This window comes from Suncus etruscus, chromosome 16, assembly GCF_024139225.1.
Source record: "Suncus etruscus isolate mSunEtr1 chromosome 16, mSunEtr1.pri.cur, whole genome shotgun sequence".
Taxonomy (NCBI): Eukaryota; Metazoa; Chordata; class Mammalia; order Eulipotyphla; family Soricidae; genus Suncus; species Suncus etruscus.
Genome location: NC_064863.1, coordinates 74,950,762 through 74,965,198, shown reverse-complemented (window position 1 = coordinate 74,965,198; position 14,437 = coordinate 74,950,762). Strand labels below are relative to the sequence as shown.

General features: G+C 35.5%; 1 protein-coding gene across 2 annotated transcripts in view; it reads right to left on the bottom strand.

Annotated features, from left to right (window-relative positions):
* Positions 1-14,204, bottom strand: part of ARHGAP24 (Rho GTPase activating protein 24) — a 361,899-nt gene extending 347,695 nt beyond the window's left edge. For both annotated transcript variants that reach the window (XM_049789754.1, XM_049789755.1), the window contains exon 1: positions 14,009-14,204. In XM_049789754.1, the coding sequence (XP_049645711.1) occupies positions 14,009-14,188 (180 nt within the window). In that variant the 5' untranslated portion in view covers positions 14,189-14,204. The remainder of the gene's footprint in view (positions 1-14,008) is intronic.
* Positions 14,205-14,437: the final 233 nt, after the last annotated feature.

Below are 14,437 nucleotides of genomic sequence, written 5' to 3'. Positions count from 1 at the left end.
TTACGGATGTTAAACCAGTCTTGCATTCCTGGGATGAAACCTACTTGATCGTAGTGGATGATCTTCTTGATGAGGCATTGAATCCTATTTGCCAGGATTTTGTTGAGGATCTTTGCATCTGCATTCATCAGCGATATTGGTCTGTAATTTTCTTTTTTTGGTAGCATCTCTGTCTGGTTTAGGTATCAAGGTGATGTTGGCTTCATAAAAGCTATTTGGAAGTGTTTCCATTTGTTCAATTTCATGAAAGAGTCTTGCCAGGATTGGTAGAAGTTCCTCTTGAAAGGTTTGAAAGAATTCATTAGTAAATCCATCTGGGCCTGCACTTTTGTTTTTGGGCAGACATTTGATTACTGTCTTAAATTCCATAATAGTGATGGGTGTTTTTAGATATGCTACATCTTCTTCATTCAACCATGGAAGATTATAAGAGTCCAAAAATTTATCCATTTCTTCCAGGTTTTCATTTTTAGTGGCATAGAGTTTCTCAAAGTAGTTTCTGATTACCCCTTGTATCTCTACCATATCAGTAGTGATCTCTCCTTTTTCATTCCTAATACAAGTTACCAAGTTTCTCTCTCTTTTTTTCTTAGTTTAGCCAGTGGTTTATCAATCTTGTTTATCTTTTCAAAGAAACAACTTCTGCTTTCATTGAAATTTTGGATAGTTTTTCAGGTTTCCACTTCATTGATTTCTGCTCTCAGCTTTGTTATTTCCTTTTGTCTCACTATTTTGGGTCCTTTTGTTGAGTTCTTTCTAATTCTATGAGCTGCTTCATTAAACTATTCAGGTATGCCCCTTCTTTGTTCCTGATGTGCGCTTGCAAAGCTATAAATTTTCCTCTCAGTACCGCTTTTGCTGTGTCTCATAGGTTCTGATAGTTTTTGTCTCCATTGTCATTTGTTTCTAGGAAAGTTTTGATTTTCTCTTTTATTTCATCTCGGACCCACTGGTTATTCAATATTAGGCTGTTTAACTTCCAGGTATTAAAGTTTTTCTTCTGTGTCCCTTTGTAGTTCACATATAATTTTAGGGCCTTGTGGTCAGCAAAGGTAGCCTGCAAAATTTCTATTCTCTTGATATTATGGAGGTATGTTGTATGTGCTATGATGTAGTCTATCCTGGAGAATGTCCCATGTTCATTAGAGAAGAATGTGTATCCAGGCTTCTGGGGGTGGAGTGTCCTGTATATATCTACTAGGCCTCTTTCTTCCATTTCTCTTTTTAGGTCTATTATATTCTTGTTGGGTTTCAGTCTGGTTGACCTGTCAAGTGTTGACAATGCCATGTTGAGGTCTCCCACAATTATTGTGTTGTTACTGATATTATTTTTTAGATTTGTCAACAATTTTATTAAATATTTTCCTTGCCCCTCATTCGGTGCATATATGTTTAGAATGATTTCTCCTGTACGTATCCCTTGATTAATAAAAAATGCCCATCTTTGTCTTTTACAACTTTCCTAAATATAAAGTTTGCATCATATGATATTAGTATGGCCACTCCAGCTTTTTTATGGGTGTTGTTTGCTTGGATGATTTTCCTCCAGCCTTTTGTTTTGAGTCTATGTTTTTTTTTATTTTTTTATTTTTTTTTATTTAAACACCTTGATTACATACATGATTGTGTTTGGGTTTCAGTCATAAAAGGAACACCACCCATCACCAGTGCAACATTCCCATCACCCATGTCCCAAATCTCCCTCCTCCCCACCCGACCCCTGCCTGTACTCTAAACAGGCTCTGCATTTCCCTCATACATTCTCAATATTAGGACAGTTCAAAATGTAGTTATTTCTCAAACTAAACTCATTACTCTTTGTGGTGAGCTTCCTGAGGTGAGCTGGAACTTCCTGCTCTTTTCTCTTTTGTGTCTGAATTTTATTATTGCAAGAATGTCTTTCATTTTTCTTAAAACCCATAGATGAATGAGACCATTCTGCGTTTTTCTCTCTCTCTCTCTGACTTATTTCACTCAGCATAATAGATTCTGTGTACATCCATGTATAGGAAAATTTCATGACTTCATCTCTCCTGACAGCTGCATAATATTCCATTGTGTATATGTACCACAGTTTCTTTAGCCATTCGTCTGTTGAAGGGCATCTTGGTTGTTTCCAGAGTCTTGCTATGGTAAATAGTGCTGCAATGAATATAGGTGTAAGGAAGGGATTTTTGTATTGTATTTGTTCTGACTATTCAGGTGCATTTCTTGTAGGCAGCAGAAGGTTGGATTGAGTTTTTTGATCCATTTAGCTACTCTGTGTCTCTTAACAGGTGCATTTAGTCCATTGACATTGAGAGAAAGAATTGTCCTGGGAGTTAGTACCATCTTTATATGGAAGTTTGGTGTGTCTGTTTGTCAGTCTTGTCTTAAAGTACGCTGTTCAGTTTTTCTTTTAAGAATGGTTTTGAGTTGTAAACTTTCTGAGCTGTGAAACCATGTATTGTTCCTTCAAACCTGAAAGAGAGTTTTGCTGGGTGCAGTATTCTAAGCGAAGCATTTATTTAATTGAGTTTTGTCACTATGTCCCACCACTGCCTTCTGGCCTTGAGTGTTTACGGTGACAGGTCTGCAGTAAATCTCAATGATGTTCCTTTGAATGTAATTTCTCTTTTCAATCTTGCTTCTTTCAGAATTCTGTCTCTATCTGTGGTATTCTTCATTGTGACTAGGATGTGTCTTGGAGTTTTTTTTCTGGGGTCTCTTTTAGTTGGTACTCTTCAGGCATGCAGGATTTGATTACATGTATTCTTTAGCTCTGGTAGTTTCTCTTTAATGATGTTCTTGACCATTGATTCTTCCTGGAGATTTTCTTCCTGGGTCTCTGGGACTCCAATGATTCTTAAGTTGTTTCTGTTGAGCTTATCATAGACTTCTATTTTCATCTGTTCCCATTCTTTGAGTAATTTTTCCATTGTTTGATCATTTGCTTTAAGGCTTTTTTCCAATTTCTTCTGCTGTATGGAATTGTTATTCATCTCATCTTCCAGTGTACTAATTCTATCCTCAGCTGCTGTTAACCCATGGGAAAGCTCAACCATGTTTTTCTTCAATTCATCTACCTAGTTTTTCAAACCTGTTATTTGACCTGAAATTTCAGTTTGGAGTTTTCTGATTTCTATCTTCATATTCTCTTGATTCTTATTAGTGTTCTCTTCTATACATTATTTGAGTTCTTTGAACATCTTCCATATTGCAACTCTAGACTCCTTATCTGAGAGACTGACTAGTTGGTTGGTCATGTTCAAGTCATCAGAGTTGCCATCGTCATTCTCTATGTCTGGTGCTGGCCTGTGTTGTTTCCCCATTGTCACACTTGTATTGTGGGTTTTTCTACTTGTTGTGGTTGTATTCATTGCCTAAATGATGTGCAAGGCAACCGAAGCGGAGCAGCCATGCTCCTCTGGCTCCACCCTTTCTGGGCTTGTAAACTCACCTCCAGGGAAGGCGCCAGGGAAGGCGAGCCATCCGCAGATGAGCCACACACAGAATAAAATCAGGGCAAAAATGGAGCACAGCACAGAAGACAGGCAGATAGGGGTGCTGGCATCTGAGTTCCAGCAGAGTTCAGCAGCTTCCTCTTTCTGGGTGTGTAAGCTCATCTCCAGGGAAGGCTCCAGGGAAGGCGAGCTGTCCACAGATGAGCCACACACAGGATGAAATCAGGCCAAAAATGGAGCACAGCACAGAAGACAGGCAGATTGGGGTGCTGGCATCTGAGTTCCAGCAGAGTTCCAGATGCAAATATTCTTAACTAAATTTTAGCAAACCGAATCCAACAATACATAAAAACATTATTCACCATGACCAAGTGAGTTTCATCCCAGGAATACAAGGATGATTCAAATCAATCAATATTATATTCCATATCAGCAGAAAAAGGGTTAAAATCACATATTCACATTGATTGATGCAGAGAAGGCATTTGAGAACATCTAACACTTATTTATGATGAAAACACTCAGCAAAATAAGGTTGGAAGGAACATTCCTCAAGATAGTAACAGCCATCTATAAGAAGCACACAGTCTTGCATTATTCTCAAAATAAAAAAAACTAACCAAGGCCAGAGAGATAGCACAGCGGTAATGCGTTTTCCTTAGACGCAGAAGGATGGTGGTTTGAATCCTGGCATCCCATATGGTCCCCAAGCCTGCTGGGGGTGACTTCTAAGCGCAGAGCCAGGAGTAACCCCTGAGTGCTGCTGGGTGAACCTCCCCAAAAAAGAGTTAGGGTAAAAACTAAAAGGATTTCCACATTACCATTACAGCATCGAAAAACTAAAAGCATTAACACAATTGGTAAGACATCTGCATTGCCCATACTAGCTTAGGATAGACTGCATTTCAATCCCCAGTTGTCCCCCAAGGTCCCCCAAGTCAGGAGTGATTTCTGAGTGCATAGCCAGGAGTAACCCCTGAGCATCATCAGCTGTGATCCAAAACATAAAAAAAGAGAAATTAAAAATTGTTATTTGCAGATGATATAACATAACTCAAAAACCTTTAAGAATCCACAGAATATATCCTACAAATGGAACCAGAGAGATATAGCATGGAGGCAAGGCAATTGCCTTGCATGTAAAAGGACAGTGGTTCAAATCCTGGCATCCCATATGGTCCCCCGAGCCAGCCAGGAGCGATTTCTGAGCATAGAGCCTGGAGTAACCGCTGAGCACTGCCGGGTGTGACCCAAAAAAAAAAACCAAAAACAAAAACAAAAAAAATATCTTACAAACAATAAACCATATAGCAAAGTGGCAGGTTATAAAATCAATACATAAAAGATAGTGGCATTCCTTAATTTTTATAGTGACTCAGAGGAAGAAAATATCAGAGTCCATATCTTATAAATAGTGTCCAAAACTATAAAGTACCAAGGAATCAACCTAACAAGAAAAGTGACAGACTTATACCAGGAGAACCTCAAAACACTTCAGAAAGAAATTGAAGAGGACCAATGGAATTGGAAAATCATCCCATGCACATGGGTTGGAAGAATCAATACCATTAAAATAACCATCTTACCCAAACTATTACATAGAGTCAATGCAATCACTATTCAAATTCAGACATTATTCTTCAAAGACTTAGAACAATTAATTATAAAGTTTGTGTGAAATAAAAAAAGACCTAGCATAGCTAACTTCATTAAAAAAAAAAAAAAACAATAAACTGGAAGGCATTCTCTTTACCTAACTTGAAGCTGTACTACAAAGCCAAAATGATAAAAAAAAAAAAAAACAGCATGCTATTGGAACAAAGACAGAATTTCAGACCAATGAGAAAGAACTGAATATCCAGTGACTTATATCCAAGTATATGGTCAACTATTATTTGATAAAAGAGCCAAGAATTTGATAATGGAACAAAAACAGCCTTTTCAACAAATAGTGTTGGGACAATTGAATAACAAAGTATAAGAAATTAAAGATTTATCCATATCTCACTCCTTACACAAACGTTAATTCGAAGTGGAATAAAGACCTTGAGATCAGACTCAAATACATTAAGTTCATAGAGGAAAACATAGGCAGAACACTTCAAGACTTACACCTTAAAAAAGTCTGATGACAGAATGCCACTGGCAAGAATTCTATCATCAAACCTCAATAAAATAGAGCTACATCAATCTAAAATGTTTCTTTATGGCAAAAGAAACATGGCCTAAAACTAAAAGACAGCTAACTGTCTTTCACTGATTGGTGAAAAAAATTGCACTCACCACATCATATAAAGATTTGATATATAGGATATACAAAGTGCTCACAAATGTTAGCTCCTCAGTACCTAAAAAACGATCCAAAATTGGGGAGAGGAAATGAACAGACACTTCACTGAGGAAGAGCAATGTATGGCCAACAGACTCATAAAAATGTTCTTTATCACTTACCATTAGAGAAATCCAAATCAAGACAACAATGAGCTATCACCTTACACCAGTGAGGATGGCATGTATCAAAAATAATGGGAACAACCTAGGTTGGTGGGGATGTGGTGAAAAAGGAATTTTTCTTCACTGCTGGCAGGAATGCTGCCTGGTACAACTCCTATAGAGGGCTCTCAGTAAACTCAGAATTGAGCTGCCATATTACCCAGCAATTCCTCTCTTAGGTATCTACCCCCAGTATAGAAAAACTTTCATCCAAAAAAATGTATGCATACCACTTTTCATTGCACCACTAAGTACAATAGCTAAGACTTGGAATCAATCTTTATACCCATCAACAGATGAGTGGATCATGAAGATGTGGTTTATACACTGTGGAATATTACATAGCAGTAAGAAATGTTAGTCATGCAATTTGAAGCAACAGGATGGATCTAGAATATATTATGTTAAGCAGGTATGCCAGAAAAAAGAAGGATACATACAGAATGATATCAGTTATATATGGTATTTAGAATATTTACATGAAGAAATAGATTGACCTAATTCAAATATCTGAATCACCATAGGTGCAAGGAGAAGGAAAGAAACTCAGTTGAAGGAAAGAAACATATACTTCAAAAGAGTCTGCATTAATGGATACAACTGCCTAGACTGATGTTCAATGAACTGCTCATCATAGAGATTTATAATAATGTTCTAATACTCTTCTCTACTGAAACAGGGGCAATATGCATTCAAAAGCCAAGGACCCTCATCTCTATTGTATCTGGTAATATTACAATAATGTCTTGTATTTTTCTTAAAACTCATATATGAATGTGACTATTCTATGTCTATACCTCTCCCTCTGACTTATTTCACTCAGCCTAATAGTTTCCATGTCCATCTATGTACAGGAAAATACATGACTTCATCTCTTCTGACAGCTGTATAATATTCCATTGTGTATATGTACCAGTTTCTTTAGCCATTTTTCTGTTGAAGAGCATCTTGGTTATTTCCAGATTCTGGCTATTGTAAATAACGCTGTGATAAATATAGGTAAGAGAAAGGCATTTTTGTATTGTGTTTTTGTTTTCCTAGGGTATGTCCCATGAAGTACGTAATACTCTTATACACAGAAACCGGTGTAGTATGCATTCAGAAGTCCAGGATCCTTACTGCAGAGCTCACTATCAGAATGCTTCATGTCTTAATTATATTATGTCTATAACTCTTTGACTTTTTCTTGTTCACAGGGGTTCTTGAAGATATAAGTTGGTCGCCAGCTTTGCATTTTAATGTTTTATCATTCTAGACTCCAAATACAGTCTTCAGCATGGTATGCCTTAAGAACATACTCCAAATACTCCAAATCTTCCTTTTGATCATGACTACTATCATAATCTAATGCTTATGTCTCAGAGACAATTTAATTAGACAACTGCACACCTTAGACTTTTGTCACAAGCCCCATTCATTGACTATATTATTACAATTTGATTTTGTTTTGTTTTGTTTTGTTTTTTTAAACCAAGTTAGCTCATATTAGACCACAGGTCCACATTATGAGGTTTGCTTCCAGGAAAGGAATCTGAATGTTCTAGACCTAGTAACTGATACCACCATGGGATAGCCTCCTCTTACAGAGCACACTAACATATTGCTAAGTATCCTTGATTGGAAAATGACGATTGTTCTAAGAATGTCCCATGCACAATCTAACCCTGGAAGTTTTTATCTAGCAAAGTTTATCCGCACCATCAATGAATTGCCTAGAATACTGGAAAACTTCTCCTTCCACCCAATGTGTTGGTCTCATTTTTTCCTTTTAAGAGCTCTAACCCATTCCATAAGGATCAGTCCTTCAACTGTAACTTACGAATAGATCTCCATGATATGTGTGTGTGTGTGTGTGTGTGTGTGTGTGTGTGTGTTTACGTGGTGGACTCCTCTATGCCTGTCTAATCTATATTGTACACAATCCCTGCTCCCTGCTATATTGTAGTATACTTCCTATTTTATGATAGCCCTCCTCCTCACCCCCTGACTACCACCTTACAAATCCTCTTCATCCCTCTCACCTGCTGATCCTTGACCTCCCCGCTATTTAACCCTCTTCACCCTCAGCCCCTAACTCCCTCAGGATCAAAAACTTCACTCTATCCCAGAAAGCAGACCAGCAAATTCCCAAAGCGAAAGTATACCCTCCCAGTCAGCTATGTCTAACCTTGGGAAGAACCTACAGACACATATCCACGAAACCTATTCTTGAGGCCCTTTTTCTACCACCGCTCCTCACTGTAGAGTGTTTGCTTGCTATGAGATTTCACTCCAGAGAGGACCCTCAGCTCGAGGACACTACCTGATGCCTGACATCTGTGAACCATTTCTGAGACTCCACAAGACATTGGGATAGAAGAAACTGCCTATGAATTCTACACCCCCAACTATCTCAAAAGACTAAAAGAAGATTTTTACTTTTCTTTTGTATGTTTCTGTAGATGCATTTCCCTAATAGTTAAAATTCTTAGTGTCTATTTCCATATATAGAGGTAGCTTCCCCTATCCCTGCTTTGGATCTGCTTAGTAGGAAATTCTTGTAGAAATGTTTCAGTTAAGTTATGAGGCTCAGGTTAATAATAGCTTATAAGTTTTACCCATACGTACCAGGAGTATCATTGTGGCATTGTGTTTCGTTTTGCATAGGCGCACTAAAATGTGGAAATACCTACATATAGAAATAAGTTCTTGTCTAATAGGGATAGGAACTTATACATTTTTTAGCACAGGGGCTGCCTTTCACTCTCAGTATTTGTCCTGAAAATTTGAAAGGGATCACAATAACAATGATAGTTGGGAACTATCATTCTGGACAATAGATGGTGATAAACAGAGGATAAGTGTTATGCACAGTACACTACAATAGTTAAAACCAGTTTCTAAAAGGAAAGGACAAAAAATCCCTACCTCAGAGGCAGGCAGAGGAAAGAGTGGGAGGGAAACTGGAGACACTGGTGTTACGAAATGTTCATGGGTGATGTATGGGTAATTCTTGTATGACTGTAACTCAATCATGAACAAATTTGTAATCACAGTGTTTAATTAAAAGGGAATAATTACCACTATATATTCTTGTATTACTGATTTTTAAAATATCTTACATAAATTACCTCCTTAAATTCTCTTACTGATGTTCTGAGTTTGGTTAATATTATTATTTAATTGTACTAATGAGTGAATTAAAGCTTACATCAGCCTACTCACAATTCAGCATAATGAGTAACTGAACAAGATTCAACCCAAACAAGCTAGCTCAATACCTATTTTTAATCAAGGTCTGTATAGATATTTTTCTTCATAAAAAATAAAAGTTTATTCAAATAGTAGCAGAATAAAACATTATTGTTATCTCTTGTTATAATCATTTCTAAGAAAAATCCAAGTTCCTAGGAATTTACGATAACATATCTTTGATGCTTTGTTAAATATTTAAAGACCCTAATACTTCTATAAAAATCAGTTTTAGGTTTGACAAGGAAATGCAAGTTTACTGCTTCTAGCATCATTATTTTTGTCTACATTTATTCATCTTTGTTTTCAGACTACATCCAGTAGTAATGGGATTACTCCTATCTCTTTGCTAAAAGGCCATTCTTCGTGGTGCTCAGAATGCCATGGATTAAAACAGGTTAATCTACTTGCAAGTCAAGCATCTTTCCCACTACACTATCTCTTCAGGTTTCTGACATTATTTTAAACCTTTTGCTTCTTCTGGCTCATATATTGGAACAGAGAACAGAAACATGATTTGACATTTCTAAATTTCATTAACTCACTGATTTTATCAAATATAAAAAATAGAGCTTCTACAAAATCAGAAATCAATCTTTCACAGTTAGAGGTCATAAGTTATAATTCATTCAAAATTATTTTTATAATAAAATCTATTGTGCTATGAACAGTATAATCAGGTCCAGAAAAGAACTTTCCCCTGCCAGTCTAGAAAGTTTAGACAAGTTATGTTGGTACCTATTTGAAGTGTATCATTTTCTCAGGAATTTTAACCTAACTTCTATAAATTTTATGTGTTCTGATGTCATACTCTAGTATCTGACATATTTTCTTTTTTTTTTTTTTTTGGTTTTTGGGCCACACCCATTTGACGCTCAGGGGTTACTCCTGGCTATACGCTCAGAAATTGCCCCTGGCTTGGGGGGGACCATATAGGACGCCGGGGGATCGAACCACTGTCCGTCCTATGGTAGCGCTTGCAAGGTAGACACCTTACCTCTAGCGCCACCTTCCCGGCCCCCAGTATCTGACCATATTTTAAGCTCTCACTAGTATGATCAAAATTGAAATGTAGCTGTTACATAATTAATAACATTCTTAATTACTGTAGGAAAAATGCTATATTTACAAAGGGACTAGAAATTTGTTTAGTATATTTATTTAGCAAAATATTCTTTTGTATTTTAATTACTTTTATAATATCATAACATTTATACATTATACTTTATTTCTTCAACTGTTTCTCCCATGTTCTATTTCTACAAGGACTCGTCATGTTATAAATGGGAAATGGTCAAAAACACTGTGATAATCTGACCTTAAATCAGGTTTCTTTTAATAATTTTTATTTTTATCTTTTGGTTTTTCGGGCTACACCCCGTTTGATGCTCAGGGGTTACTCTGGCTAAGAGCTCAGAAATTGCCCCTGACTTGGGGGGACCATATAGGATGCTGGGATTGAAACGCGTGGTCCTTCCTTGGCTAGCGCTTTCAAGGCAGACACCTTACCTCCAGCACCACCTCACCAGCCCCAATTTTTAATTTTCTTTTAATAATTATTTAATCACCGTAGTTACAAAGATGTTTGTAAGTTGGGTTTCAGTCATTTATTTTGCACCATCCTTGACCAGTGTAACTTTCCTTTCACCAATGTTCCCCATTTCCCTTCTACCTCACCACTTAAGTCAGATTTAAAACATTTTGAAATATTAAAAAATGGGTATATTTTTAATAATCTTTTTTAGAAAGAATTTGTGTTTGTAGAAGAGAAAATTATATAGAGAATATTTCTGGAAATATATTTGGCTTGATTTATTTCTCACATCCCAAATGGTTAGATAGAAGCTGAAGAAATAGTACAGGAGTTAAGGTATTTGCGGCGCATATGGGTGATCTTTGTATAATCCCTGACACAGCATATGGTCCCCTAAGCACTAGCAGGAGTATGAAGTACCTGAGTATGAAGACAAGAGCAAGCCCTGTGCACCACCAGTATGTTCCAAATCCCCCCAAAATTAAAAAATACTAAGAATTTTTTAAATATAAAATAATATTTTGAAAAAACAATATAGCATATTATCAGAGAAACCCCAGCTGAAGATTGGAAAGTCAACTTGAAATAACTGGGTAATCTCCAGAGAGAAAAGAATCAAGTGTTTTTGCCTTCTGTTCAAAAAGAACTCCTAAAGTAGATAGTTACACTTCCTAAGTCCTGAAATTTTTGGTTTTTAGATTTTTTTGAACATAGGTTGTAATTTGAGAACTGAAACTCTAACAATTAGATAAAATACTTAAACTGTACAAAAGCATATATATATAGATATCAGATTCTAGTACAAATAAAAAGTTCAAGGAAACAGATGTAACAAAATCTAGTTGAGAAATTGACATTTAGTAATGTAGGTTTTCAACATATTAAGTGTAATGAAGGACACTATGCCCACCTTCAACATAGTATTGGTTTTAGTTTGTACAAGAATTATTGCTTTCCTGCTACTATTTTATCATATTTTGTTTACTTTAATTAATTTATCGTCTAAAAATTAGTAATATTAGGTATCCCTTTAGAATAAGTTGTCCACTGACAAAGCATTTCATTTAAATGGCCTTGAGTCTTCATATATATTCTCATTTTATCAAAATAGTTACATTAAATTGAATACTATCTATAATTGAGACTTTCATAGAAATTACACAGAATGTAGTCAAAACATTTTGATATCTCTCTGAACAACAGGGTTGTTTAATCCCATTTTCTATTACTATAGTCATACTAAGTTCATCAAAAATAAAAATTTGCTTGTCCTTTTTGTTTGTCTTTTTTCATGCATCCACTCAGTTCCTGAAACCCAGTTAAGTCTTGAAAAATACTTACTAAGTGTTTAACAACCAGTAAAGTGTTTAACAAACCAGTCACTTGAACCATACCAGACTGAGTCCATCAAATAAAAATTGAATTATGCTTTATTCATTTTGCCTCTGTGCCAAAGTTCCTAAACTGGATCATTCATATTCTACATTTATTTCATATTAAACTAAATAATTTTAAATTCAAGATAAAAAACCTTAAAGTGTTATTAATATAAAACAAGATGAAATGAGAAAAGAATTCAGTTTCTGTTTTTAAGATCTTGAAAATTCTAGTTTCCTTGTTTTTTTATAATATGGTGGTTATATAATTTCATATCATATTTCCAAAATGTGTCATCTTTATGTGCGAAATTACTCCTGACTTTCAATGACATGTGCAACAATGAATATGGGGATGAATTATTATTTTCTTGCTATCAGTATAAACTGTTTTTATTGATTTATCTGGTCTTTGACTTCACCGTTTAAGCCTGGTCTATGAAAAGATAAAATTACAACACACTTCGTTTATCCTTGGATAGGTCATCTACATTATACCTAAATCTTGCTTTCTTTATGCTAAAGAAAAGGCACTGGTGAAGGGGGGTGTTCTTTTCTATAACTGAAATCCAATTACAAGCATGTTTGTAATCATGGTGCTTAAATAAAGATATTATCATAAAAAATAAAAAGAAAAAAGAAATAGGCATAATCCTATCTGTTAAAATTGTTTTAAACACTTCTGATCATAATAGAGCTAAAATATTTGGTCTCAATCCTGATATTTTAAATGTTTAATAAAATGGCAAAATTATTTTAAGTTTGGGTTTGCACCATACCATGTCTTTTTATTGTTGTTTTTATGTAATATAATTAGACAAATAAGAATTTTGTGAAATTATAAAGCCCACTGAGTTAAAAACATAGTAGCAGAGTCCTGATTCCTAATGAACTTCTTAAAATTTAATATATTATTAATAAAAAAAGAAGAAAGAAAAAATTAACATAACATAACTGTCTAGATCATACTTGATGGTTTTTATTCCATTTGATCTAAAATATATATTTCCTTATTTATAAGGCCTATAAATGTAACAAGAACTTACATTTATACGTTTATACTTGAGATAAGACCCCAATTGCATCTCTTTAAATCCAAGACAATGATCAAAGATAATAACGCTTGTGGCAACTATAAGAAAATATGGAGAGGGACTATTACAAAGGGGACGATGCTTGTCTTGCACTCAAGCAACCTGCGTTCAATCCCCAGGTCTGCATATGGTCATTCAATTGCATCAGGAGTGTTTCCTGAGCAGGGAGCCAGTGTGGCTTAAACAAACAAAACAAGAGATGGAATATTTTTATTCCTCTCTCACTCAGCTAAAAGATTTGTAGTTGAAAAAAACAACAACAACAACAAACAGTGACATAAAAATAAGCAAAAGAAAGACAGCAAAAGAAACAGAATAAAACCTAGAAACTAGTAGCAGAGGCATATACTGTGTAGACTGGTCAAGATGAATCCATTAATGCCACAATCATATCTTATCCAAATTAAGGCAGAGAATTGATGTTGACAGTTTCTGAAATGACTTAAAGTTTTATTTACTGTCTTTGTTCTGAAATGAGTTTTCCAGTTTTTACTAAGGGAAGGAATGATGTTTTGATACTACTTTATATATTCTTGCAGATGTCCATTAAGTTGCTCATGATGTAAGTTTGCCTGAGGGATCCAGACATTCTGTTCCAGCTTAGTAAAGGGCAAAATTAATATCAGACAAGTAACACTTTGCCTCTTGGCCTCAGTTAGCAAGTTCATTACCTTATGCCAAAGTAAACAATGAGAAAAAGTGTGAAAGACACCAATGAACTGAAGGGGACTAAAAATACTATGTTGAACTTAGTCTCCATTGGCTTCTAGAAAACACTTTTCTACCTACTGAATTGCTTATTCCCATGGAATTTTTTATTTATTTTCTGTTACTTACCAAAGGCTTGGTTTCATCTTCATCCTTGAAATAATAGAGCTGATCTCCCTTGAGCACAAACCAGCGTGTATGCCAAGTCTTGACAAAGCCTCCTTGCTTCCTCAACCACCCACACTTCATGGCATTGTTCCGCCCTGGGCCTTGCTGGGTGTTCTCTGTGGAATCATTGTTCTCCTCCATTATCAATCTGATGGAATTTTCTATTTTCACCAAAAAAAAAAAAAAAAAAAAAAGAAAACACAAGATTATTCTGTTATTTTCAATTCCCTTTTCAATCACCTCCTTTAAGACAATAAAAGTAGCAAAAGCATGAAAGTGCATATTAATTATTTGACAAACTTCTAGAAGCAAACTACCAAGACAGCAATATGTCCTGAGTACTGGAGCAATAGTGCAGTAAGTGGAACACTTACTTGCCTTGAACACTGC